Genomic DNA, 27,632 nt, shown 5'->3' on the forward strand with positions numbered 1-27,632 from the left:
TCTGTCCAGAAAGCATTGTGTGCCTGGTGCTTACTGGTTTATAGAATGTCTCCTGAGCCTGGGAAAGATAGGCATAAAAGGAAAAAGCATCCCTTGTCCTGTGCATGAGCAGGCAACCGAATATATGTTGTATTAAATATTTCTCTGGATATAGAACCTCCCTACCCCTCTCTGACCTTGGATATGCATATAGCTCCCAAGTCACCAACAAAGAGCAAGGCTTTGCCCAAGGCTCTTACTTCCCTATGGTAAATGGTTACTATCTCAGTTTTTAATTCACTGAAGTGTCACAAATAAATGAATCAAAATCACCAAGAAGTAATAACCTACCCTGGCAAGTTTGTCTGGTTTGCAGGAGATGTACAACTGGGAAAACAGCTCTGTTATCCCTTCAGAAAAATTCTCATCTCCTGAAAAAAACAAAGTCTCACATGAAAAATATTCCAGCAAAACTGCTGAGGTTCACAAGAAAGGTAAGAAGGAAGAGGAGTGAAGGCAGCAGAAGTATTCATAACAATTTAATGAGCATGGAATATGAGTGCTTATACAATTTTTTTCCTTTCCTTCTGAAGGTTTTCTGATGCATTGTCATCATTATCCAGTCTTTCACTTAATGTCCAATTAAGACAAACATTTCTGACACTTTTCTTCCACCACTGGTTAAGCTGAAGCTACAGGTGCTAGGGATAATAATAATCACTCGGCATTCTGAGCTTTCTTGGCAGACTTGGTGGCCTTGCCAGCTCCAGCAGACTTCTTGTCCACAGCTTTGATGCCACACACAGCAACTATCTCCTATTACAAACAGCAAGATGATCCAGAGGAGCATAATCAGAGAAGCTCTCCACATACACAGGCTTGCTGGAACCATATGAAGCATGACAGCATCACTACACTTCAGGAATTTAGGACTAGCTTCCAGCTTCTTACCAGCTCTGTGTTCAAGCTTCTCTTTCCACTCAGTAAACTTGCAAGCAATTTAAGCTGAGTGACAATCCAGGACAGAGGCATAGGAAGCACTAGTTTGGCCTGGATGGTTCAGGAAGGTCACCCAAGCTGTGAAGCTAAATGCTTCCTTGGGTGGATCATTCTTGTTGTCACCACCAACATTGCCATGGCAAACATCTTTGGCTGACATGCTTATAGAATTTTTTTGTGCACAGTATGTCAACGGATGTTCTTAATGGGCTTATAAGAGAATTGGGTATTATCACACTTGGGCGATAAAGATAATGAAGGCTGGAAGAGGTCAAGAATTTCTACAAGATCTCCTAGCAAAGATCAGAAGTTAAACCTTGGCCTCCACTCTCAATGTTCTTTGCACCACATTACCGAAGAATGAATGGAGAGTATGAAGCAGATATTATATAAAGAAAATGGAATTCACGGCTGGGAATGTGGCTTAGTAGTAGATTTTTTACCTTGCATGCATGAAGCCCTGAGTTTGATTCCTCAGTACCACACAAACAGAAAGAGCTGGAGGTGGCACTGTGGCACAAGTGGTAGAGCATTAGACTTCAGCACAAAGAGGCTCAGGGACAGAGTCCAGGCCCTGAGTTCAAGCCCCAGGACCAGAAAAAAAGAAAAAGAATAAAAGAAAATGGAATTCAAGTTGGGACAGTAAGACTCCAGGAGAATCCAGGTTATCCAAGAAAATGGGAAGAGTTTCAGGCAGAGAAAATGAGTGCCAAGATTAGGGGGATGAAAGCATAGCAGGAAGTTTAGAATAAGCAAAGGAAAAAAAACAACAAAGTAGGATCCAGCTAAGACTGAGCCTTTATACCCTCTTAATATTTCAAAGTTTCTACCAAAGAGATGAGGAACTACTGATGATTTTTAAAACAGAGACAGGTAAGATCAAATTTAAATCAAAGGAAGATCACTTTAGTGGCTGAGTAGAGAACTGATCAGCACTAATCTAGGAATAAACAAGAAAGTAAAATTGAGTCAATAATCTATGATCCAAGTAAGAGACGGTGATGTGTAAATCAGGGGGAGAAAGGATTCTTAAATGTTGGAAGGGTGCTAAGGAAAATGTTGAAATTATCATGAAGATGGGAACACAGAATACCTTAGTAGAGAAACATGCAAACATAAGGATAAGTCAAGAGCAAACTATAATCAAGACAGACAAACAAATTGTCAGGAAATATTCCTTCTCTCTTCACACACCTAAATCCTATCCATTCACCCCCTTTGAGACCAGCCTAACGTTTTAGACTTTAGAATCTGTATATTTATTAATCACCAGTCTATAGCTTCAAAGGGCAAATTATTACTTCTTTATACCTGCCATTGTCCCCAAAAGTCCCTGGTTGGTGGGAGGGGGGAATGTATCATGGCTCATTTGTCCCTCTCAGTTGGCATTTGAGAGAATTAAAAAGACTTAGCAATCCAAGTCTAACATGGATTGTGAAGGTGATCTCATTAATACCATCCTTACCTATGTACCTCATTTAAGCAGCATTTAATTATATCCTACTATGAAAAAAAAATCTAAAACCTGGCTTGTAGGTTGTCATTCCAACTAAATCCTACTGGGTGCAAGAAATTAATCTGAAAACATAATGAGATACCTATATCACAAAGTATTGACAAAATGATCCAATGGCATGCAGAATTTTTTATTTATATTTATCTCATTCTGTTCTAAACATATTTAATATATACTTAGAATATAATTAATATTTGAATATGTACATTTAATTTACAAATGTTCAAATATACAATGTGTTATGTTTGAGTTTATTTAAATAAACTTTTTTTTGGTAAGAGTTATGAACAAAAAGGAAATGGGTCACTGTTGTGGCTCATGTCTGTAATCCTAGCTATTTGGGAGGTGAGAATGGAGAATTGTAATTTGAGGTCAGCCTTAGCAGCACACTTTGTGAGATCCCCTTCTCAGCCATAGCCTGGTACAGTAGTATCTGCTCATCCTCCTACATTAATGTGAGAGGCCAAAATTAAGAGGATCTCAGTTCCAGCCCAACCTGGGCAGAAAATTTTAGGAGATTCCATCTCAACAGAGAAGCTGAACACAGTGGCAAGTGCCTGTGATCCTAACAATGACAGGAAGACTGAAATGGGTAACTGTAGTTCAGGCATGCATCCAGGAAAGATCAGACTCTCCCTGAAAACAGTCAAGGGAAAAAAGGGCCCAAGGCATGGCTCAGTGGTAGCGTGCCTGCCTACCGACTTTGAGTGAGCTGAGCTCAAACCCCAGTACCACCATAAACAAAGGTAAACAATGGTGGAAGATCACAGCCAAATGCTTTCCACAGAATGAAATATATATTGGGCAGGAGTGTGGCTCAGTATTAGGCTAGAGGTGGAACTCTGTGGTAGAGGACTTGGCTGAGGCTCTGTGTTTGGGGACTGGCACTGCGGTAAGGAGAAGTTGCATTGAAAGTATGTAGGATGGTGCTGGTGGTTCATGGCTATAATCACAACTACTCAGGAGGATGAGACTTGGAGAATGGACCTTTTAAGCCAGCCAGGCAGAAAATTCTGTTTAGATCTATCTCCACTTAGCAAGAAAAAGACAGACTGGTATCTTGGTTCAGACTGGTAAGACATCAGCTCAGTTCAAACTGTGGTCCTGGCACCAAAAACAACAATAAATAAATAAAATAATAAAGTGTGGGCTTTGGAGGAACTTTGCAAGAAGGAAGGACTCTCCCAAAATAGGAAGACATATTCTTAGGCAAAGGGATGGTAAGGACCAAGGATGCTGATGGAAAAAGTTGACCAACACTGCCACAACACCAGGTTCCTAAATTTATCCCCCATTAGCTACTTCCATTTTTTCCGTACTTCATTGAGATATCATTAAATGCCAACATCACTGCTGAATTTTCAACAAATATCACTGAGGAGGGCTGGCACAGAGTGTGAGAGGAGCTGGGAAGGAGTCTGTTTTCGGAGTCATTTCTGGTGAACATAATAGACAAAAATCCAACTGTTTAGAAAATCCCTCCAAGTCCTCTGAATGGTATTTAAAGATCAAGAGTCCCATTCGTGGGCCAAACGAGATGCTGATTACATGAATGAATGCTGTTAATTGCACAAATAAGTTTATAAATAACACAATTGTCATATTGAGGCCTAGTTAGAAAACAATGCAACTATCTAAACACGTCACAATGGCTTTATGTGTTTCCTAAGTTAAGCCATCTAAAAAGAAGATTTTTTATCTATTATATCTTTGGAATCATGAAAATAATTAGCATCTCTTAGTTAAGACTATTATACAGTATTTATTTTTCTGGTTGTGGAGCCTGAACTCTGGGCCTGGACACTGTCCTCGGCTCTTCAGCTCAATGCTAGCATTCTACCACTTGAGCCACAGTGCCACTTCGACTTTTTCTGCTTATGTGATGCTGAGGAACTGAACGCAGGGCCTCATGCATTCAAGGCAAGCACTTTACCACTGAATCACCTTCCCAGCCCCTGAATAAAGTATTTCATTTAGTACTTATTTTAACAACCTGTGAGGAATTAGATTGGGTTACCTTATAGATGAGAAAACAGCTCAGTATCAAGGAACTTTTCAAGGTCACATGGCTTTAGTAAATGACAGATCTTCATTTTAACACAGTGGAAAACTCCAAAGCCCATCATAGTTAGCTGCCATCTCAATATTTCAGAACAACATTAAGAACTTACATTCAAAAAACTTTTTTCTTTTGTGCAAGTCATGGGGCATGAACTCAGGGCCTGGGTGTTTTCCCTGAGCTGTTTCAGCTCAAATCTAACACTCTATCACTTGAACTACAGCTCCACTTTGGGCTTTGGGTATTTAACTGGGGATCAGAGTCTCACAGACTTTGCTGGTGAGCTGGCTTTAAACCCAGATCTTGGATCTCAGCTTCCTAAGTGGCTAGGTTTACAGGTGTGAGCCATTAGAAAATATTTTCTAATCAGGAAGCAAGCTTTTACATAGACTAAGTAGTCATTTATTAGTAAAGTGTTATACAACTGTCTAGTTTGAACTCTTAGAACACACTGCTGAAAACAACAAACAAAAAAGAAAATGTCCCAGTCTGCATAAAATCTGTACTCAAGGAGTAAAGAAAGTCCCTCCCTGAGAAATGTTCAGTCTTTCTGTAGAAAACTTGAAGACTAGTTATTTTACAATAGATTAGAAATAGAAAAAAACCAAATGAGGTTAAGAGGATATTAGTGACAAGCACACTCACAGTTCAAAGAAGTAAAAGAGAAAGCCATCTTTAAATGCCCTGACATTTGGAAAATTTTAATTTGGCAGCCCTCATACTAGTCTCAGGACCTCTTAATACTTTTAAATTTTTGAGAGCCCCCAGAGAGCTAATTAAAAATGTAAGTAGACAGGCTTGGAAGGTGGCTCAGTGGTAGAGTGCTTGCTTTGCATGCATGAGGTCCTGGGTTGGATTCCTCAGCACCACATAAGTAGAAAAAGCCAGAAGTGGCACTGTGGCTTAAGTGGTAGAGTGCTAGCCTTGAGCTTGAGAGCTGAGGGACAGTGCCCAGGCCCAGAGTTTAGGCCCCACAACTGATAAAAACAATGTAAGTAGAGGTAGGAACTGGTGGCTCTCACCAGTAATCCTAGCTACAGATTTGGGAGACTGAGAGCCATAGATTGCTATTAAAAGCTAGCTGGCTTCCAATGTATAACCCCTGTTTTCACTGTATTGTATGTTGGTATAATTTGTGGAGGGGAAAGGAAAAACAAAGTGTTTAAATAGGGATACAGGTGGACCCACTGCAACAATGAGATGTACAAGACTTTATGAAAAAAGAAGTTTACAACTTTAGCGGGGGAGAGGGGTATTATGGGGGAGTAGGGGAGATGGGAAGTGGGGGGAAGGGGAAACAAAGGAGGAAGCAACAATGCTTGATAAGAAATGTACTCATTACCTTACTCATGTAATTGTAACCCTTCTGTACAGTATTTTCACAATAAAAAAAAACACAAATTAGAGGGGGAAAAAAGCTAGCTGGAGCAGGAAAGTCAGTGAGACTCTTATTTCCAATAAACTATTCAGAAAAAAAAACAAAACAAACAAAAAACAAAGTACACCTGTGACTCAAGTGGTAGAGTGCAGCTCAGGATCAATGCCTAGGTGCTGAATTCAAGCCCAGGACTGGCACAAAAATAAATTAAATAAAAAATAAGGGATACACACACACACATACACACACTAAAGAAACAGACAGATACAGACAGATATGTTACAAAGTAGAACACATCCAATGAGCAAAGCATCAGGTATTGAGTTCAAGTCCTAGTTTCACATCCCAAACAAAAGAAAAATTAGAACTGAAGTGCTTATGGTAGTTTTGCAAACTTAAGAAAAAAAAAAACAGTACTTGTTAATATACATTTATTGAAAATAACTGTAATTTCCACAAAAGGCAAAATTTCAGCAGAATAATACCATTGTTTTACATTTTTAATGAATCTCTTTATCCTTTAGCCTAATGAAAGACACATGTATTTTCTTATCTGCTTTTACATTCTGTCTGCTGGGGTATGTTGTTTTAAGTATATGAAGGAAATCTACCTCACAAAGTCACTTAGTTAGAAAAGGAAGAAGTTTTAGTAGCCTTCTCAGATTATCAGTAAAGGTAATGCTTACATATTCCTTAATACTATACTAAAACTCAACTAGTGTCATCTCTTAAAATTTAGTTGTAATGATATACATAGCAATGAGCCTGAAGCTATACCATAAGATTTTCTGATTGGATGTATTAAATTAAAATCCATTAGTCTTTTTTTTCTTTTGCCTGTGCATGATTTGCTAACATCACACATTAAATAATGGGAAAATACTCACTCTGAGTCACACAAATCTTCCAAATGCTGACCAACTGTCTTGAAATGAATGAATATAGCTGTTATTTTCAACACAGATTTCATCAGCATAGTCTGTAAACAGCACTGGGAAGCTACAAAGCTCAACAGATCAATAAATACATTCTACAAAATTGAAACTTAGTTTGAATGTATATCATGACTCATACATAGTTGCTTTTCTTGTTGTAAAGGCTCATTTCATTCACTTTTAAGAAATGTTCACCAAATAGAATTCTAGTCTCTGGGCTGGGAAGGTGGCTCAGTGGTAGAGTGCTTGCCTTGCATGCATGAAGCCCTGGGTTCGATTCCTCAGAACCACATAAGCAAAAAGAAAAAAGCCGGAAGTGGCTCTGTGACTCAATTGGTAGAGCGCTAACTTTGAGCTGAGGAGATGAGGGACAGCGCCCAGGTCCAGAGTTCAGGCCCCACGACCAGACCCCCCCCCAAAAAAAAAGAATTCTAATCTCTGTGACCACTTGTATACTTCATAGTGAAAATGGCATTCCATGGCAAAGCATGTAGTTCAATTAAACACTACAAATGGGCTAGGCACTGGTGTCTCATGCCTGTAATCCTAGCTACTCAGGAAACTAAGACCTAAAGATCATGGTTCAAAGCCAGCTCAGGCAGGAAAGTCTGTGAGACTCTTTCTCCAATAAACTACTAAAAAGAAGACAGAAGTGGTGCTGTGGTTCAAGTGGTAGTGCACTACCCATGAGCAAAAAAAGTTTAGGGTACTACCCAAGCCCTAAGTTCAAATCCTAGGACCAGCTTAAAAGAAAAATTCAAAAGTGAATTCATTCATTCCACTTTTTAAAAATATCCAATTAGCAAAGAATATGTTACAAATATATTTAATTAAATGTTAAAATAAAACAAACCTAATGATTCATTTGTCCAGAAATTATATTTTATATTAACTGCCACATTACCTAATTACTGTAAAAAATGAGCAGCTTCAACATTCATATTTCGTAAGAGATACAGCAGGCTTTAAATTGTGGAGACGGGAGGGGGGAAGAGTGTCACTCACATTTTAGGTACTCAATTCAAGATGGGATTAAGGGTCCCACAAGTCACAAGGTACAGCTGAAGTATCCAGAGATATAAGGAAATGTCAGTCAAACTGAAGACAAACTCTGAAAAGAGCAGTCTTTAACTGTAAACACTGGCAGGGGTATATGAACAATATCAGTATGAGGGATGCTAAAAGGAGTCTGACAGGAAAAAAAAAAGAAGACATAAGCAAGAGGCTGACATGTCTGAACACCTAGACAGGGGGAAAGTTGCAAAAAGGATTCTACATGAAAATTCTCACTGCAAAAATGAGAGAGATGCAGGGTACCAGTGGCTATCCTTGTCACACTGCTACTTAGGTGGCTGAGATCTGGGGATCATAGTTGGAAGCCAGCCTAGGAAGATAACTCCAAGAGAGTCCTATCTCTAATCACAAAAAAAGCTGGAAGTAGAGGTGTGGCTCAAGTCCTTGAGGGCCTAACTTTAAGCAAAAAGCTCAGGGACAGCAAACAGACCTTGAGTTCAAGCCCCAGGACCAGCATAGGTGGTGTGAGCGCGTGCACACATACACACAATTTACTGTAGTTTACTCAAGGCAAAATATAAATACACTGCATCTTCACACTCAGATTCTGAATTTTCATATTACCTTTCTTCTTTTCTTCCTCTTCCTCACAAAATTCTGCTAGGGAAAATGAGTCTTTGAGTTGTTCTAATTCAAGTATTATAGCCTCTAATTCTTCTCCACTCAGAGAATTAAGGACAGATTTCACCTGAATGAAGATAATAAAATATTGTGGAAATATGAATGAAAAAAAAATCTCACAAGGAGAAAAGACTGAAGAGCTCATGCCAACACATCAGTGTGTGTGTGTGTGTGTGTGTGTGTGTGTGTGTGTGTGTGTGTGTGTGTGTGTGCTAGTCCTAGGGCTTGAACTCAAGGCCTGGGCACTTAGATTTTGTGCTCAAGTCTAGTACTCCATTATCTGAACCACAGCACCACTTCCAGCTTTTTGGTGGTTAATTGGAGATAAAAGTCTCACAGACACTTTTACCTGAGCTGGCTTCACACCATAATCATCAGATTTCAGTCTCCTAAGTATCTAGGGTTGCAGTACCCAGTTCTAATTTTTTTTTGCCGGCCCTAGAGCTTGAACTCAGGACCTAGGAGCTATCCCTGAGGCTCTTTGTGCTCAAGGTTAGTGCTATACCACTTGGAGCTACAGCACCACTTCCAGCTTTCTGAGTGATTTATCAGAGATAACTTATCTGGCCTGGCTTTCAACTAACCTCATATCTAGCCTCCTGAGCTAGGATTAGAGCCAGAACTATTTTATTTTTTTGGTCGTGGGGCCTGAGCTCTGGGCCTGGGCACTGTCCCTCAGTCTTCACCTGTAGACTAGTGCTCTACCATTGGACCCTTAGCCCCACTTCTGGGTTTCTGCTTATGTGGTGCTGAGGAATCAAACCGAGGGCCTCATGCATGCAAGGCAAGCACTCCACCACTGAGCCACCTTTCCAGCCCCCAGAACTATTTTTTTAATAATTGTAACACAAAAGGTTAGATATTATAAGAAGGTAGATAGAATTTGTATTTCCAAAATTAATACAGGCTAGAAGAGAACTGAAAATTATCAGTGCTTAAGCATGACTTCAAAGCCCAAGCAGGAAAAGCCATTAAACTCTTATCTCCAATAAACCACTAGATCAAATACCAGAAATGGAGCTGTAGCTCAAGAGGTAAACACCTGCTTTGGGCTGAAGATGTGAGGCATAGTGCCCAAGCCCAGAGTAAAAGCCCCACAATCAACAACAACAGCAACAACAAGAAGAAGGAGAAGGAGAGGAAGGAGAGGAGGAGAGGAGGAGGAGGAGGAGGAGGAGGAGGAGGAGGAGGAGGAGGAGGAGGAGGAGGAGGAGGAGGAGGAGGAGGAGGAGGAGGAGGAGGAGGAGGAGGAGGAGGAGGAGGAGGAGGAGGAGGAGGAGGAGGAGGAGGAGGAGGAGGAGGAGGAGGAGGAAAGAAGAAAAGAAGAAGAAAAAAGAAGAAGAAGAAAAAGAAAAAGAAAAAGAAGAAAGAATGGCTTAGATTATCAGAGGAGATGAACTAACAGGAAATGATATACAAATTAGCAGCTATAACAGGCTTTTTGACAGCTAAAAACCCATGACATTGGAGAAAAACCATAAAATGAAAGACTAAGGTAAAAGAAAAAGATATGTGATATTTAGACCTCTTTGTTATTCTGTTCATTTTCTATAATTTTAAGAGAAATAACATTTGACTTACTCAATATTTCTAACAATAAAGCAGTAAGGGATATTGAAATTCTATTATAATATTTCCAGCATGCCACACCTCCTTCAGAAACACATTTCATCTTCCAAAAATACAAAGAGAAAAGGAACCATGCAACGGTTCTCCTTTGAAGACTCTTTTCAGCTGCGAGTTTGAGATTGGAATTACCTTTTATTTCACTTTCTTGCAAAAGCATCTCCAGAACTTTTAGATGTTCTTGAAGTTCATCAAAGGGTAGCCCACTATGAGATTTCTTATCTGTTTCCATGGCTACCTCATTGGAGGTCATGAGCTCTTCTTTCTCCTTTGCCTCTTGTAAAACCTAAAAAGAGATGGAAGCATAGAAGCAGCAAATAATAGCTCAAGGGTAAGTTTTAAGAGTGGAGAGAAGCAAAGCTGAGACAAGTTCCAGTATAGAGTGCTGTTCTTCATGCCTGGTATGGCAAGTCAAATTCACTAAGGATCAGGAGCTGCATGGGAAAAAAAAGAAGCTAAACAAAATTTGATGCTTGACTGCATCACCCAAGGAGCCACATGCATTTCTAAAAGTGGTTTCAACATTAACCTAATAAGCAATCTTGATAGCGCTCAGGATTTTGCAATGCACTGACAGAGGCTACTGCAGAAAGAAAAGAGCTGGCCATTTGTATAAGCATTAGAGCTCTAACTGCACATCCAGCCCATAAAAATGCCTTCATTTTATAATGCATTGAAAATTCTTTGCAAGGAAATACACTAACAAAATCTCAAGGTAACAAAGGGAAAAATTCAAATTAAAAAAGAAAAAAACACATGAACAACAGAAAACAGCAGTCAAACCAGTAAAGGTAACAGTACCTGAGACAGTGTAGAATTCCAGTTCATCAGATCCTTGGTCATTTTAAATACAGGATCCCCTTCTGCTATTACATCTATTGTCTTCTTCACAATGAATTCGAAGGCATCTAAACCCCCACTAATAATGTCCTTTCCCTAGAAAGCAACATAAATGTCATTACTACAATACTGGGAAAACACATTTGCATGTTTTGTGGGGGTTTTGTGTCAGTCCAGAGGCTTAAAAATCAGGGCCTAGGTGATGTCTATGAGCTTTTTTTCTTCAAGGATAGTACTCTACCACTTGCACAACAGCTCCACTTCCTGCTTTGTTTGCTGGTTAATTAGAGAGAACAGTCTTACAGACTTTCCTGCCTGGGCTGGCTTTGAACCACAATCCCCAGATCTCAACTTCCTGAGGAGCTAGGTTTACAAGCATGAGCCACCAGTGTCCAACCATTTATATGTTTCAATTCTTTAAGAGTGACCTACAATACTAAGCACTGGGAAGAATGTGGAACAGTAAGGGTAATACACACTGCATGTAGAAACATAGTAGGTTCTCCTCTTTGGAAAACTGCTGGCCAGTATCTACTATAGCTACATATGTACAGTGGTTCATCAGAAGACATTTCAGGGCTGGGAATGTAGCCTAGTGGTACAATGCTTGCCTAGCATGCATGAAGCCCTAAGAACAATTCCTCAGTACAACATACATAGAAAAGGCAGGAAATTGCACTGTGGCTCAAGTGGTAGAGTGATAACCTTGTGCAAAAGAAGCTCAGGGACAGTGCCTGGGCCCTGAGTTCAAGCTTCAGTACTAGCCAAAAAATAAATAAATAAATAACCAAAAATATTCAGAGCAGCAGTATTTGTAATAGCTATAACATGGAAACTATTTCAATCCTTAAAAACTGTGGAATAAATAAAATATAACATAGTGACAAAATGGAATACCATATCCAAAATGCAACATGGTCAGATGATACAAAAATGTTGTGAAAGAAGTTAGATACAAAATGTACTATAAGTATGTAAAGTATAAAAGCAAACAAAAGTAATCTAAGATAAAAGTCAGGACTATAGTTATCTTCCTAGAAGGGGCATACTATCTCTTAAAGAATCTGAACAAGTTCACATTATGAAAATGAACTGTTTTAAATTTCAGTATTAAAATTAAGAAAAAATATAAAGCATAAAGTTAAAGTATAGCCAAGTATTTAATATATGCCTATAATGCCAATACTCCAGAGACTAAGGCATAAGTATTGTAAGTCTGAGGCCAGCCTAAGCTACATTAATATCCAGTTCAAGGATGCCAGGCTACACAGTGAAAAGAATGAAAAGAGAATCCAAAGACACAGTGTACGCCTGTAATCACAGCTGCTTACAAAGTAGAGGCAGAATTGTAGTCCAAAGCCAGCACAAGTAAAAGCCAGTGATTGGATCCAAAAACAAACTAGCTATTTCTGCTTTCTAGTTGCCATGATATGATTGATTCTGCTTTGCCATGACCTTCCTGCCATTATGAACTGACATCTCTGAGAACAAAACTGCTCCCTGTAGATAGATAGATAGATAGATAGATAGATAGATAGATAGATAGATAGATAGATAGATAGATAGGCAGGCAGAAGAAAGGAATAACGATGTGGCTCAAGTGGTACTTCATATTGCCAAAATAAATAAACGAAGGTTACAATAGCCAGGCAGTGGTGTCTGGTGACTCATGCCTGTAATCCTTTTCAGCTACTCTGAAGACTGAGATCTGAAGATCACAGTTCAAAGCCTTCCAGGCAGGAAAGTCCATGAGATTCTTATTTCCAAATAACTTCTCAAAAAATTTAGGGAATAGCGCTGTGGCTCAAGTGGTAGAGTGATAGCCACCTTAAGTACAGAAAGGGTCAGGGACAACACTCAAGTCCTGAGTTCAAGCCCCACAACTGGCAAAAGAAAAAAGTATTGATCTACACATAGTAAACATTTTTCTAAACAAGAGGAAACTATAGTCAGAAACAGATCAATGGTTGGAAAATGCTCTGAACAGACAGAAAGGTGTGGCTACAGACTGGCATGAAGGAACTCCCTCAGGTAATGAAAATATTCTTATATCTCAGTGAGCCATACAAATACAGAAAATATTCTGTGTCTGTGTATCACAATATACTGTGACTATACAGTATAAACATAATTATTATTTCTCAACACGAAGTCATATTGCAAAAAAACCAGTTTTACTGTATGCAAATTATAGCTCAACTTTGTCCTAGAAGACTATGCTGATTCTTAGTAAGGGAATCAATATATATTACAAAGATGAGTATGTTTCAAAAATAATCAGTTCTCTTTTACCTTTAAAAATCATATAATAGATCAACTAGTACACCAAGTAGTTAAACTATATTATATCAAACACTCTATTATGGAGAGAACTTTTGCTTTCAAGTACTATAAATAAGCTGATATTACACTTGCCTTCCTATACTGCAACTAGAAAACCAGACAAAATATAAGAAAGAACTATTTTTCGACAATGGACAAAAAGACAAAATGAAAGACTTTGGTCCAGGAGAAAAGAGAAACAAAGTCAACCCTACAGCTGGGCTTTCTGCCTAGAGAAAAGTTCCAAACCCCAACACACAGAGGAGATCCTAAAGACAACAGAACACTCACACACAATGTAAGTCAGGGATAAAGGCTGGAGTCAGGGAAGGCTGAAGCAGCTTTCACTTGAAAATCAGAAAACTTCAGAGGATGCAGCTATATAAGTAAAATGTTTCAAGAATCTACAGATGTGCCCATGTGTCTTTATCTGAATAATATACTATTCAAACACTAGGTAACGCCACACAGTTGGAGAAGAACTAGTGTAAGTAGTAAGCAACACAATCCCCATAGCTCAAGCTGTCCTGAAGCATCTGGTTTTTAAACAACCAAGTGAACAGACTTCACTGAACACCTGAGGAATAAGAGTGAATTCAGAGGAATCAGGGCTCAGCAGTGAAGATTAACTAGTCCTTAAGATTGAAGGCTACACTAGACTCCCTATAATCAAGCCTAACAGAGAGAAGAAAGTGGTGACATTGTCCAAAAAACAAATCATTTAAATAGGGATACAGGTGGATCCATTGCAAGAATGAGATGTACAAGTCGTTATGTGGAAAAACAAACTTTGCAACTTTGGTGGGGGGGGAGGAGAATTGGGTGGGGGAGGGTGGGGGAGGATGGGAAGGGGAAACAAAGGAGGAGGCTTCAATGCTTGATAAGAAATGTACTCATTATCTTGCCCACGTAATTGTAACCCCTCTGTACAGCATTTTCACAATAAAAATTAAAAAAAAGGGTGAAGAAAAAATAAAGAAATGTACTCTTAGTTGGGTACCAGTGGCTCACACCTGTAATCCTAGCTACTCAGGAAGCTGAGATCTGAGGATTGTGGTTCAAAGCAAGCCCTGGCAGCAAAGTCTGTGAGACTCTTATCTCCAATAAACCATCAGAAAACAAGAACTGGCATTGTGGCTCAAGTAATAGAGCACTAACTAGCCTTGAGCTCAAGAGCTGAGAGGCAGTACCCAGGCCCAGAGTTCATGTCCACGATTGATAAAAAGAAATGTACTCTTTACCCAACTTATATAACTGTAACCCGTATCTTTTAGTAACAGTTAAAAAGTTTTGAAATATTAATCTGAATTGGGAAAGCAGGACTGGGCCACTGATGACTCACACCTATGGTCCTAGGTACTCAGGGCTGAGATCTAAAGATCACAATGGAAAGCCACCAGGGCAGAAGAACCTGTGAGACTTTCATCTCCATTTATTTATCCAGCAAAAATCAGAGGCAGGGTTCAAGTGCCAGCTGTGGGGGAGGGGGACAAGGTAGACTGTGAAGATGGGAGTTCAAACCCCAGTGCCAGAACATAAACATTAAAAAAGAAAGAGGCCTGACATGGTAGCTCACACCTATAATCCTAGCTACTCAGGAGGCTGAGATCTGAGGATCACCGTTCAAAGCTAGCCTGGGAAAGAAAGTCTGTGAGACACTTATCTCCAATAAACCACTCAGAAAACCGGAAGTGGCACTGTGGCTCAAGAGCTAGAGTGCTCACCTTGAGCAGAAGAGTGCAGGGACAGGGCCCACACCCAGAGATCAAGCCCCATGACAGACCAAAAAAAAAAAAGTGGGGTGGAGGAAGAAAGGAAGCAAGGAAGCAAGCAAGCTAGCTAGCTAACTAGCTGGATGCCAGTGGTTCACACCTGGAACCCTAGTTATCCAGGAGGCTGAGATCTGAGCATCACAGTTTGAGGCCAGACTAGGCAAGGTAGTCTAGTCCAGGCAGATTTATCTCTCCAATTAATCACCAAAAAAAAATAGAAGTAATTATCACAGAAGTATAGCTGTTGCTCAAGTAGTAGAGTGCTAGCCTTGAGCAAAAAGGTTCAGGGACAGCACCCAGGCCCTGATTTCAACCCCCAGGAACACCACACACACACACACACACACACACACACACACACACACACACACACACACACACACACACACACACACACACACACACACACACACACACACACACACAGAAAGCAGAAGACAACATCCTTAAAGGAAGATGACAAAATTGCAAAAAAGATGACCAAGTGATTTCATTGGTATCTTTTACCTCAAACTTCTAAAAAGATCCATCTCTAGTATAATTTCCTTCGCAGTGAAATTAATTTCTCTCCTTAGGAACTTTAGAAGATGGGAAAGGCTTTAGGATGAAAATGCCACCAATTCTATTCTGGTACACTTAATATTCAACTAAAATCTAAGTCCATAAAACTTCCACTGAGTAGTGGGAGTTCTCTACTCATGAGACATAAGTAAACACAACCTAAACTCTGCTCTCCATGCTAGTCTTCAAAGGTATAAAAAGGGTATATTCTCCCTATCTCTTTTCCTTAGATTTTCATATTCATGATCCATTAACTCTCCAAGTTTTTAAGACATTAATACTAGCCACTCTTCCCAGGGTTTTCCATGATTTTCATTCCCCTCTTAAAACATGGCTCTGAATGACAGATGTCCTTCAAGTGTTTATGAAGTCACTGCTGTTTACTATCCAAACATACTTTTAACTCCTGTTTTCTTTGCCCACTAAAAGCAACTCCTGATAAAAATTTCTGATAATGCTAACAATTTAATCTCCCAATATCTCAAAGCATCAGAGTTAGACATTAAACCATTCTAGTTGCTGGGGGCATGAGGAGAAATGAAACCTCCTGTCTCTGCAACTCCTGAATTTGAGCTTATCTGTTTGAGAATACCATACTTGCACTCACAGCATGATCTGACAACAATTACAAAATCATAAAGAAATCAACAAAGAAAACTGAAGATACCAGGACCCTACGTTCACCAAAACAACATGCAAGAGTCTATTTCTAGAGTCCTTTAGGAAGAAAAATAAACTCATTTTTTAAACACATAGTGTGTTAGTCACAGCCAAAATAGCCTCACTGATGCAAGCATCAGTAAGAACAGTGCCTCATATATGGAGTATTTTGCAGCCATGTCTGATAAGGGTATCTCTCCAGTCTACTGACCCATGCACTATGGACCCGAAGGTATGTCAATCCAGTTTGCTCTTAGGTATACACAAGTAGTGATAGTGGAACCTGTTACTCTCTGATGGTTATATACACCAAAACATGATATAACTCTGAAGATGGAGAAAAACAGATAGAATAAATCTGCTTCCAGAGGAAAAAAAGATAGAGATGAGCAAAGAGTATTAAATGAGAAACAATACGGGCTGTGAGAGATGAAGAAAACAAACCGGTCTTCAAAACTTTTCCATACTGCTTAGAAGTGCAGGTTTCCTTTTGATCAAGACAAACTTCCAAGAATAAACCTTGGCACAGACAGAAATTTTTTTAAAAGAGACCCAGAAACACAATAAATCAAAGAAAGTTTGGACACATGGGATTACATGAAATTGCAGAACTTCTGCATGGCAAAGGACATAGCAAGAGCAATAGAAAGCCCACCGATTGGGAAAAGATTTTCACTAGCCATACAACGGACAAGGGTCGCATATCTAAAATACAACTTGAACTCAAAAAAATTAAATCTCCCAACAACAAATCCTCAAAGAAACAACTGCCCAATAAATAAGTGGCTAAAGACTTAAAGAGAAACTTCTCTGAAGAGGAAAGAAGGATGGCCAATGGGCACATGAAGAAATGCTCAACCTCCCTAGCCATAAAAGAAATGCAAATCAAAACAACATTGAGATACCACCTCACCCTAGTTAGAATGGCTAGAATCCAGAACTCTTATAACAACAGATGTTGGAGGGGATGTGGACAGAAGGGAACTCTTCTGAATTGTTGGTGGGAGTATAAACTTGTTCAACCACTTTCGAATGTAGTATGGAGGTTCCTCAAAAGACTCTACATAGAGCTTCCCTATGACCCAGCAATCCCTCTTTTGGGCATTTACCCAAGCGATCACAAATAAGACCATACTAAAGCTACAAGCACAACTATGTTTACTGCAGTATTTACCATAGCTAAGATATGGAACCAACCCAGATGCCCCTCAGTAGATGAATGGATCAAGAAAATGTGGCATATATACACAATGGGATTCTATGCCTCCATCAGAAAGAATGACATTGCCCCATTTGTTATGAAATGGAGAGACTTGGACAAAATTATATGAAGTGAAGTAAGCCAGGCCCAAATAAACATAGGTCCCATGATTTCCCTTATTTGCAATAACTAGTATATGTCTAAGACAAGCAGAAACGGTAAGAAAAGTTGATGTTAGGTGAAATGATCCCCAAGATAAGGACACAAATGTTTTTTTTTTCTTTCATACAATTGTTTCTAACATATTTATAAGATGATTTCTTTGTTGCTTTGTATGTCCCTCCCCCACGGTATAACCCCTGTTTTCACTGTATTTGATGTTGGTATAATTTGTGGGGGGGAAGGAAAAAAAAAATATTTTAAATAGGGATACAGTTGGACCTATTGCAACAATGTCAAAAAACGAACTTTACAACTTTGGCAGGGTGTGTGTGGGGTGGTGATGGAAGTGGGGGGAACAGGAAATGGGAAGGGATGGGAAGGGGTAACAAAGGAGGAAGCAATAATGCTTGATAAGAAATGTACTCATTACTTTGTCCATGTAATTGTAACACCTCTGTATGGTATTTTCACAATACATATATAAAAAAAAAAAAACCCTCACCTTCATAAAAACCCAAATGCAAAAAAAAATTAGAGAGAGAAAAGGCTAGAATGTACCTCAGCTCAATGGCAAAACACTTGCCTAGCAAGTGCAACATCCTGGGTTCAATGCCCAGTATCAAAAAGAAAGGGTAGAAAAACGAACAAATAAATAACAAAAGGCAAAAAAAATAGCCCTAAATGAACAAAAATATTTTTTGGTCCTGTCAGTTTTAAATTCAGCCAACCCTGGTTGCCATATAAAGTGCTAAGTAATTCTTATATTCAGCATATATGGCAATATAATTTTATTATACAGCAGTCCTTGAAATTACTTCAGATGCAGAGTAGAGAGATATGAGCAGTTACAAGACACAGATCTCTAACTGGCAGCTGGATTCACAAGGCAACCCACCACAGCTGTAGGATGTCCCCATGTCCTTAATATCAAAAATGCACAAGCTAGCTACTGAATCCAAAGTATCCTAGGACTTAATGTTTCTGTATACTGACCTTCAGCATCTTGACTTCAGCTGAAATCTCACTGGGACTAGGGATCCCAAGGGAAGTCTCTGTCATTTCAATGATGTTTGAAGTATCTTGTCCTAGAGAAAAATTAAATTTGTTGCTCTTTATTACCCAAACTTACCAAGCTAAATTCCAAAAACGAAATATCAAAGTGTGTATGTCTAAAATCATGAATGCTATAAGACAGGTTATTTTTAACAATTGGGGTAGTTATTCCTTGAGAATATCTCCTTAGTATAACATTTTTTAAACAAAACCCTGATATATCATCACTAAAGAACAGACATTTATAGCAATTCCTAGACTTCAGTCTAATAAGAAAATGCTACCAATTCTACTAGCAGTGTCTATCATCTCATGATTACTTTTCTTCAAACAATAAACCCTTGAACAAATGTGGAAGGAGAATTATTAACTAAGTCCTTTGTAACACAAATCTGTAAAACGCACACAGACAGTAATGAAATGACTGATGATTTTACCCACTGTGGCCACTGTAACTGAGGATGAGGAGAGCAAGGACTTGCCCCGGGGGCCCCAATATTTCCATCTGGCCTGGAGTATATCTTTGGAAAGTTTCCTATTGTCCCAGTAAATGGGGGGGGGGGGGGGGAAAGACACAAGAAAGTGTGAAAAATTAGAGAGCCAGAGTATAATATACATAAGTTATCTAATTATTAGCTAAAGTATGGGAACCTAATAATATTTGCTTAATGCATTGCTTGACTGATAGACAGTTGTCTGTGTTTATTATGTAGGCACCATGCAGCAAAGGAAATTACTGCTGATGGCATTTATAGAACTGAAAAACTATTATTTATGGTTGTAAAAATAAGAAAAGAAATGTAATCCTAAATTAGCATTGAGCTTGAGTCTGTCTTTTTTTTATTGTGAAAATACTGTACAGAGGGTTTACAATTATATGGGCAAGATAATGAGTACATTTCTTATCAAGCATTGTAGCCTCCTCCTTTCTTTCCCCTTCCCATCCCTTCCCATCCTCCCCCCGCCCCCCCCACCCAGTTTTCCCTGCCCCCCCACCAAAGTTGTAAAGTTCGTTTTCGACATAATGACTTGTACATTTCATTGTTGGAATGGGTCCACCTGTATCCCTATTTAAACGATTTGTTTTTCTCATTGTACCAGGGCTTCACACATTTGGCTTGCTTGCTCATGGCTGGCACTCTACCACTTGAGCCATACCTCTAGTGGAGCACTTTGCTGGCATTTAGTTGGAGATGGAATCTGCATTCATCTGGACCTAAGCATCCTCAGTAGCTAAGATTACAGGTGTGAGCCAGGGGTACCTGGTAAACGCTAATATTTTTAAATCCCAATATTTTAATAGAGATTCTAGCTGGGCACCAGTGGCTCATGCCTGTAATCCTAGCTACTCAGGAGGCTGAGATCTGAGGATCATGGTTTAATGCCAGCCAGGGCAGGAAAGTCCATGAGACTCTTATCTCCAATAAACCATTAGTGGTACTGTGGCTCAAGTGGTAGAGTGCTCACCTTGAGCTGAAGAACACAGAGATAGTGCCCAAGCCCAGAACTCAAGCCCCACAACCCACACAAAGAAATAGAGATTCTGTGATACCTGAAAAGGGAGAACTTCTGAAGTCTCAGGGTCCCTGGAAGACCCAACATCTGTTTTTTTCAACTGGACACTACAGCTTCCATTAAGTCTCTTGATTGGCATGTTGGTCAACAGATTCAGTATTCTTCACAGACTCAGAATTCTCCACTGACTCACAGTTTCTTTCTTCAAGGATAGGACTTGCTTCAGTTATCACTGGAGTCTCAGGATCATCTTTATCAGAAAGTCCAAGGGAAAAAATGATTGAGGTCAGCTTTTTTTTAGTATAAATTATTTGTCTAAATCTTTTGACACTTTCACAGAGTCACAGGCAGGAACATTAGTAAATTAATACAGACAAGATCCCACAGATCTTCCCCCAGGTTCTCCTAGTAACAGCTTTCATAACTGAAGCATAATTCATTGTGGCAGAATCCACCAATCTTCAGATTTCAACAGATTCCAACTGAAATTCTGTCACTTAAAGAAGTATAGATGGAATTACATAGCATGTCACTTGTTAAGAATTTTTACACAGCATTTAAGTCTCTCCAGACCCACTTGTATTAAGACTTTTTTATTTTTTTTACTGTTTCTGAATAGTCCATGGTATAAATGTGCTTTGGGACTATCACAGAAATAAAATGATTCAGAAAGCTTATATACAGGTGTTTATGGGAACGAAAGCTTTCTCTGGGAAAAATGCCTACTCAGTTAAATTTTAAATGTTACTGTTAGGCTGGGCATGTACCTGAGTAGTAGAGGGCTTGCCTAGCATGCAGGAAGCCCTTTGTTTGATTACTCAGTACCACATGCACAGAAACTGGCACTGTGGGTCAAGTGGTAGAGCGCTATCCTTGAGCTAAAAAGAAGCTCACGGATAGTGCCATGGGACTGAGTTCAAGCCACAGGACTGTCCAAAAACAAGGTATTGTTCTATTCTTTTCCCAAGTAAAATATCATTTTACTTTCCTAGTGGCAATGTATGAATAATCAAGTTCCCTTGAATTCTGATCAATCTTGTGTTGTCACTATTTTGATTGAGCCATTCAGATAGGTATGTAGTGGTACCTCACTGTCCCTTTTAAGTTGCATTTCTCTAAGGGTTGGGACCAAGGCATCCTTTTATGTGCTTATTTGTTGAATATATACTCTTCAGTGAAACATTTATTTGTATCTTTTGGTCATTATCGAATCATTCTGGTTTGGTTTTTATCATTATGTACTACAGAGATTTGAGAACACTGTATTTTGGAGATTTAACTCCTCTACTGTGGTTTGCAAATATTTCATGCTAGTTTATAGTTTATCTTTTTCCTGTCTTCCTAGGGTCTTTCCCTGAGCAAGTTTTTCATTGTGAGGAGGTTCATTATCTATTTCCCCTTTTACTGACTATCCTTTAAAATCTTTAGTAATCACTTACTACTAAAACTCTTCCAGAGATTTAATCTATCCAAAAACATTTCTGTCAGAACAGTTTTTTAGGGTTTTGTTTCCTATTTGTAGTGGTGGCCCTAGTGATTAAAAGATGTCTCTAATCCTTTTGCTTTTGTTTTTTGGATAGGGTTTCCTAATTTGCCCAAGTGAGCCTCAGACCACAAATTTCTTACACTGCCTCTCAAGTACCTAAGATTACAGACATAAACTACCATGCTTGCTATCTCTGAAACACTAACTTTTTGTTTGGTATGCTCTTAAACCATAATCCTCCTATCTCCTTCTCTGGAATATCTAGGATTATAAGTATGAAACACTTTCTGGGCATTTTGCTATTATTAAAAATATTCATCATAAATAAACCAAAATTCTGTTAGTATTGGAACATTTGATGTTACAAAAGAGATAACGTCAGAATGTCCCACATCCACAAATCAGCCAAAGTCAAATGCTGGAGGGGATGTGGAGAAAGAGGAACCCTATTATACTGCTGGTGGGAATGTACACTTATACAACCACTTTAGAAAGCAGTCTGGAGGGTCCTTAGAAAGCTAAAGATTGACCTCCCTTACGGCCCAGTCATACCACTTTAGGCATCTACCCTGAACAACAGGAACCAATATACAAGGATATGTTCACCTCCATGCTTATTGCAGCTCTGTTCACAATAGCTAGGATATGGAAACAACCCAGATGCCCCACCACAGAGGAATGGATCCAAAAATTGTGGTATCTATACACAATGGAATATTATGCAGCCATTAGAAATGACAAAATAATGGCATTTGCAGGGAAATGGATGGAGCTAGAAGGAATCATGTTGAGCGAGGTAAGCCAAGAGCAAAGAGACAAACAATACATGGTCTCCCTGGTAAGTGGATGCTAAATCCAAAATGTTAGGTGATATGACAAAATTAACAGGACTTAAGAAACGAAGAACTCCCACTCATCTGGTCGAACCACTACTAAATATCCCCATGCTGCTGATCACATGTATGGTGTATATGTGTACACCGTTATATGTTATAGACTGTGATAGACAATTTGCTCCAGGAAAGTTAGAATGAACTTGTGACTTTAAATGAACATCATTATTCCACAATACTGTGAAATTTTGGAAATTATGTAATCACTTAATCACAATTTAAAAAAAAAAAAGAACCTCGGGGGAGGTAGGGAGGGAAGGGATAGTAGGGGGAAAACAATGGAGGGGGTAACAATGCTCAATAGAAAGTGTACTCATTACCTTGCTCATGTAACTGTAACCCTCTGTATAGTATCTTTACAATAAAAAAATTAAAAAAAGAGATGACAATTGGCTTATATTTTATACTTACTTATTTTTTTTTTTTTTTTTTACAGTGTGAGCAATAGATTTCAGGACCCCACACATACCAGGGAAGAGCTCCACCATTTGGCTATATCCATTGACCTCCTACTTCAACATTTTTTTTGCCAGTTCTGGGACTAGAACTCAAGGCCTGGCCACTGTCCTGGAGCTTTTTTGCTCAAAGCTAGCACTCTAACACTTGAGAGCCACAGCCCTACTTCTGGCTTTTTCTGTGTATGTGGTACTGAGGAATTGAGCAATGGGCTTCATGCATGGTAGGCAAACACTCTATTACTAAGCCACATTCCCAGCACCTCAAATCAACTTTTGAGCAGCAATTCAAATACCCAATCTAATTCCTTCCAGAAGAGCTGTTTGGGAATTAAATCAATATCATATTGGCCCTTCAACAAAGAAAAGGAGAACCAAATAGTTTGAGAGAATTAATATATTTCCTGCCCTTTCCTTCACCCTCTGCTTTTGTGCTCTCTCTCTTTTTCTTTCACCCTCATTCACCCATACACACAGGTATGTATAAACCTATTCTATAGAGAGATGGACTACATGCAGGAAAGAGCCAATATATGATATCAAATGTTTCAAATAGATTTTGTTTTTGTTTTTTTTTGTTTTTGTTTTTGTTTTTTGGTCCAGTCATGGGGCCTGAACTCTGGGCCTGGGTGTTGTCCCTCAGCTCTTCAGCTCAAGGCTAGCGCTCTACCACTTGAGCCACAGCACCACTTCCAGCTTTTTACTTTTTGCTTATGTGGTGCTGAGGAATCGAACCCAGGGCCTCAGGCATGCAAGGCAAGCGCTCTACCACTGAGCCACCTTCCCAGCCCTCAAATAGATTTTAAAAACATACTAGCAACTAATAAGGCAGAAAGACCAGCACATTACTATAATTAAGATATACACAAAAATGCTAACAGAAAGGAAAACATCCATTTTGAATCAGAAGACATAATTCATACACAAAGTACCAAACAAAAGTCTAGAGCTTGGAGTGTCAAACCTAGCCTAGAGATGTTTTTAATTTATCTATATAGTGTCTAAACTTTTAAATGAGTTCCATGTTTAAAAACCAGTCTTCATAAGCCAGGCCCAAAGAAACATAGGTCCCATAGTTTCCCTTATTTGCAATATCTAGTATATGTCTGAGTCAAGCAGAAAAGGTCAGATAAGGTGATGTTAGGGAAATGAACCCTAAGATATGTATTCAAATGCTTTTTTTCTTTCATGTGAGTGTTTATAAGATTTATAAGATTATTTCATTGTTGCTTTGTATGTCCCTCCCCCACAGTATAACCCCTGCTTTCACTGTATTTAGTGTTGGTATAATTTGTGGAGGGAAAGGGGAAAAACAAATCATTTAAATAAGGATACAGGTGGACCCATTGCAACAATGAGATGTACCAGTCATCATGTCGAAAATGAACTTTGGGGGGGGGGGCGGGGAGGATGGGGGGACAGAGGGGAGGATGGGAATGGATGGGAAGGGGAAACAAAGGAGGAGGGTACAATGCTTGATAAGAAATTTACTCATTATCGTGCCCATGTAATTGTAACCCCTCTGTACAGTACTTTCACAATAAAAAAAAAAAAGAAGAAGAAAAACAAAGGAGGAGGTAACAATGCTCGATAGGAAATGGACTCATTACCTTGTTCATGTAACTGTAACCCCTCGGTACAGTATCTTTATAATAAAAAATATATACAAAAAAAACAGTCTTCATACAAATGTGCAAGTGTCCAATTTCCCTTGAAAACTGGAAACAAAGGCTCTATACTGACTGGTTAATAACTACCTCATGCCAAATGGTCCTTTCAGGCAACTGGTCCTTTCAGGCAACGCTCCTGCACCTCAAAACTGGCACTCAAATTCAATTCACTCATTTATGTTAACTTTATTAGCCCCATAGGCATCTGCAAATGTCTGCCATGAGAGGTACATAGGATTATGATAGGTGAAAATGCCAGAGAAAGAGTTCAAAGATATAAAAACAATCCATGAGAAAGCTCAAAGGTATTTATGATACCAGTTGCCTAGAGCCATTAAAATACCAGGGAGAAAAACAATCACAAGGCATGAAACCAGAAAGCAACTTTAAGACACCTTGGAGCTAAGCTGTATGTATACGTGTGTGTGTGTGTGTGTGTGTGTGTGTGTGTGTGTGTGTGTTGTATACTATGTGTAATTCATGCACGATATGTAATACATACAAAATATATCATTGTAGAAATGTAATTCATGTAACTTCATATAAGATTAGGACATACTCTGAAAAAGGAAACAATGGTAATCTCTATTCTTTGGTCATCACCATCTAAATTTGAATTTACGTGATTTAAAGATCATCTAGAGGCACTGGGAAGGTGGATCAGTAGTAGAGTGCTTGCCTTGCATGCATGATGCTCTGGGTTTGATTCCTCAGCACCACGTAAGCAGAAAAATCCGGAAGTGGCACTGTGGCTCAATTGGTAGAGTGCTAGCCCTAAGCTGAAGAGCTGAGGGACAGTGCCCAGGCCCAGAGTTCAGGCCCCAGGACTGACCAAAAAAATCATCTAGAATGTTCTAGACTGGAAGACTATGAGTTTATATTGTTTATGCTGTTAATATTATTAGTAGAAGGAATGTAGATACTCTACTCTCAATGAATTCATCATCTCACAGCAAATGTAAATGAATAACAGGTAGGTGAAAGTGAAATTGCATTATTTAATGGTTTCCTAAGTTTTCTGGGTATTTTATGATGAATTGGAAGAGAATACACCAGTGAACTAAGAAAAAAATAAGCTGAAGGGATTCATATTTTTAAGGAACCAAAATGCATATGCTTGTGTCTCTCACACCTACCACACACCCTCAGGCCACCTTTTCCTTCCGTTTCCCTTCTCAGCAATCAAGGCTACCAGCACCTACTCTGGGACTTACCTTGCTCCTGCCGACCACAACTTGGGGAGTACCATGCACCCAGCCAGCACCACAGCCGCTGCTGACACCTCCAAAGCATGCTCCCAATAACTGGGGAATACTCCCCCCTGCGGGGTGGGTCTGGCCGCGTATACTTCTTGGTCCTGCTTCTTCTTCGATCTGATGTGGCTGGGGTCTGGTTTGTTGAGTTTGGGCACCAACCAGTGGTTTAAAGGTTGGCTGACCATAGTCATTGGAGTGATGTTGGCTTGGAAAAGGAGACTGCCTTTGTGTTTTTGAAGATCTGACCATCCGAGAGGTACTGAGTACCAAGTACCCTCCCACACTATCCCCGAGGTCAGGGGTCACCCAAGCCACTGACTTGGCAAGGCCCAAATGGGCAGAACAGGGCTGTCCAGGCCAGTAGCAAAGTGTTTGCGAGGATGCTTAGTTATATGAATGGGACAGGAAAAGGTGAGGGAGGACTAACTAGCAAATGCAAAGGCCTTAACAAATTTTAGCAATCCAAGAAAAGAAAAAGAAAAAAGCTGCAAAAAAAGGGAGGCCAAGTAAATTGGAATGTGGCTTAGTGGTAGAGTGCTTGTCTAGCATGCATGAAGCCCTGGGTTCGATTCCTCAGTGCCACATACACAGAAAAAGCCAGATGTGATGCTGTGGCTCAAGTGGTAGAGTATGTTCCTTGAGTAAATGAAGCACAGGGACAGTGCCCAGACCCTGAGTTTAAGCCCTAGGACTGGCACAAAAAAATGGGGGTGTGGGTTGCAAAAAGATAAGATGAGGTCTGGGATTTGGACACCATGTCTTGTCAGGCTTATGAGATGGGATGAAGTTTTCTTTTTATTTTCTGTGTGTGTGTGTGTTTGTGTGTGTGTGTGTGTGTGTGGTTAAATGGCGATGAATCTCAGATTTTCCTGCCCAAGCTTGTCTCGAACTATGATCCCTAAACCTTAGGCTCCTGAGTAGCTAGGATTATAGGCATTAGCAACCTGCACCCAGCTCAGGATAGTTTTAACTCTTAATATGGAACTTAATGGGAAATGGCAGTAGGTTTCTAAGCAGAAGTGTAAGATGCTTTGATTTGTGGTTTTTAGGATGACCCCCGACCCTTCCCTCATCAAAAGATGCATCTCATTATTTATCCTTCAGCAGTGTAAATGTGTGAAGTCTGGACTTGTGGAGCTAGAAAGGCATAAGGTTATAAATATAAGGAAAATGGAACTTTTCTGAGGTAAAGAGAATTGTATTTTTTTTTTTGTCAGTCATGGGGCTTGAACTCTGGGCCTGGGTGCTGTCCCTCAGCTCTTCAGCTCAAGGCGAGCACTCTACCATTTGAGATATATAGCTAGTTCCAGTTTTCTGGTGGTTTACTGGAAATAAGAGTTTCATGGACTTTCCTGCCTGGGCTGGCTTTGAACCATGATCCTGAAATCTCAGCCTCCTGAGTAGCTAGGATTATAGGCGTGAGCCACTGGCACCCGGTGAGAATTGGATTATCTAAGAATCCAAACATGTGGCTGGGTATGAAACTCAGTGGTTACATATCTTGCCTAGCATGTGCTAGACAGAAAGAGAGCACAGAGAAAAAAGAAAAAGGGAGACAGGAGAGGAGAAAAAGAGAATCCATGTTTTCTACTGCTTCAG

The 27,632-nt window shown here is 39.5% G+C and overlaps 1 protein-coding gene across 1 annotated transcript; it reads right to left on the minus strand.

Annotated features, from left to right (window-relative positions):
* Positions 1-276: 276 nt before the first annotated feature.
* LOC122127712 (protein FAM114A2-like) lies at positions 277-26,070 on the minus strand. The gene is made up of 6 exons (XM_042702132.1): positions 25,992-26,070; positions 18,699-18,790; positions 10,989-11,123; positions 10,323-10,473; positions 8,505-8,630; positions 277-410 (listed from the first exon to the last, which is right to left on the minus strand). Exons 1-6 carry the CDS (start codon positions 26,068-26,070, stop codon positions 277-279), a joined length of 717 nt encoding a protein of 238 aa, XP_042558066.1.
* Between the last annotated feature and the right edge of the window lie 1,562 nt (positions 26,071-27,632).

This window comes from Dipodomys spectabilis, unplaced genomic scaffold, assembly GCF_019054845.1.
Source record: "Dipodomys spectabilis isolate Male_0828 unplaced genomic scaffold, ASM1905484v1 ptg000308l, whole genome shotgun sequence".
NCBI lineage: Eukaryota > Metazoa > Chordata > Mammalia > Rodentia > Heteromyidae > Dipodomys > Dipodomys spectabilis.

Bases quoted from the DNA above. Each gene is read 5' to 3' on its own strand.
- LOC122127712 (XM_042702132.1), bottom strand. From the start codon at position 26,070: ATGCTTTGGAGGTGTCAGCAGCGGCTGTGGTGCTGGCTGGGTGCATGG. The intron at 18,791-25,991 runs GTAAGTCCCAGA...ATTTTTCTCTAG, and splicing joins TTGTGGTCGGCAGGAGCAAG to GACAAGATACTTCAAACATC. The intron at 411-8,504 runs GTAATATGAAAA...TGTTTTTTTCAG, and splicing joins AGAGGAAGAAAAGAAGAAAG to GAGATGAGAATTTTTCTGAA.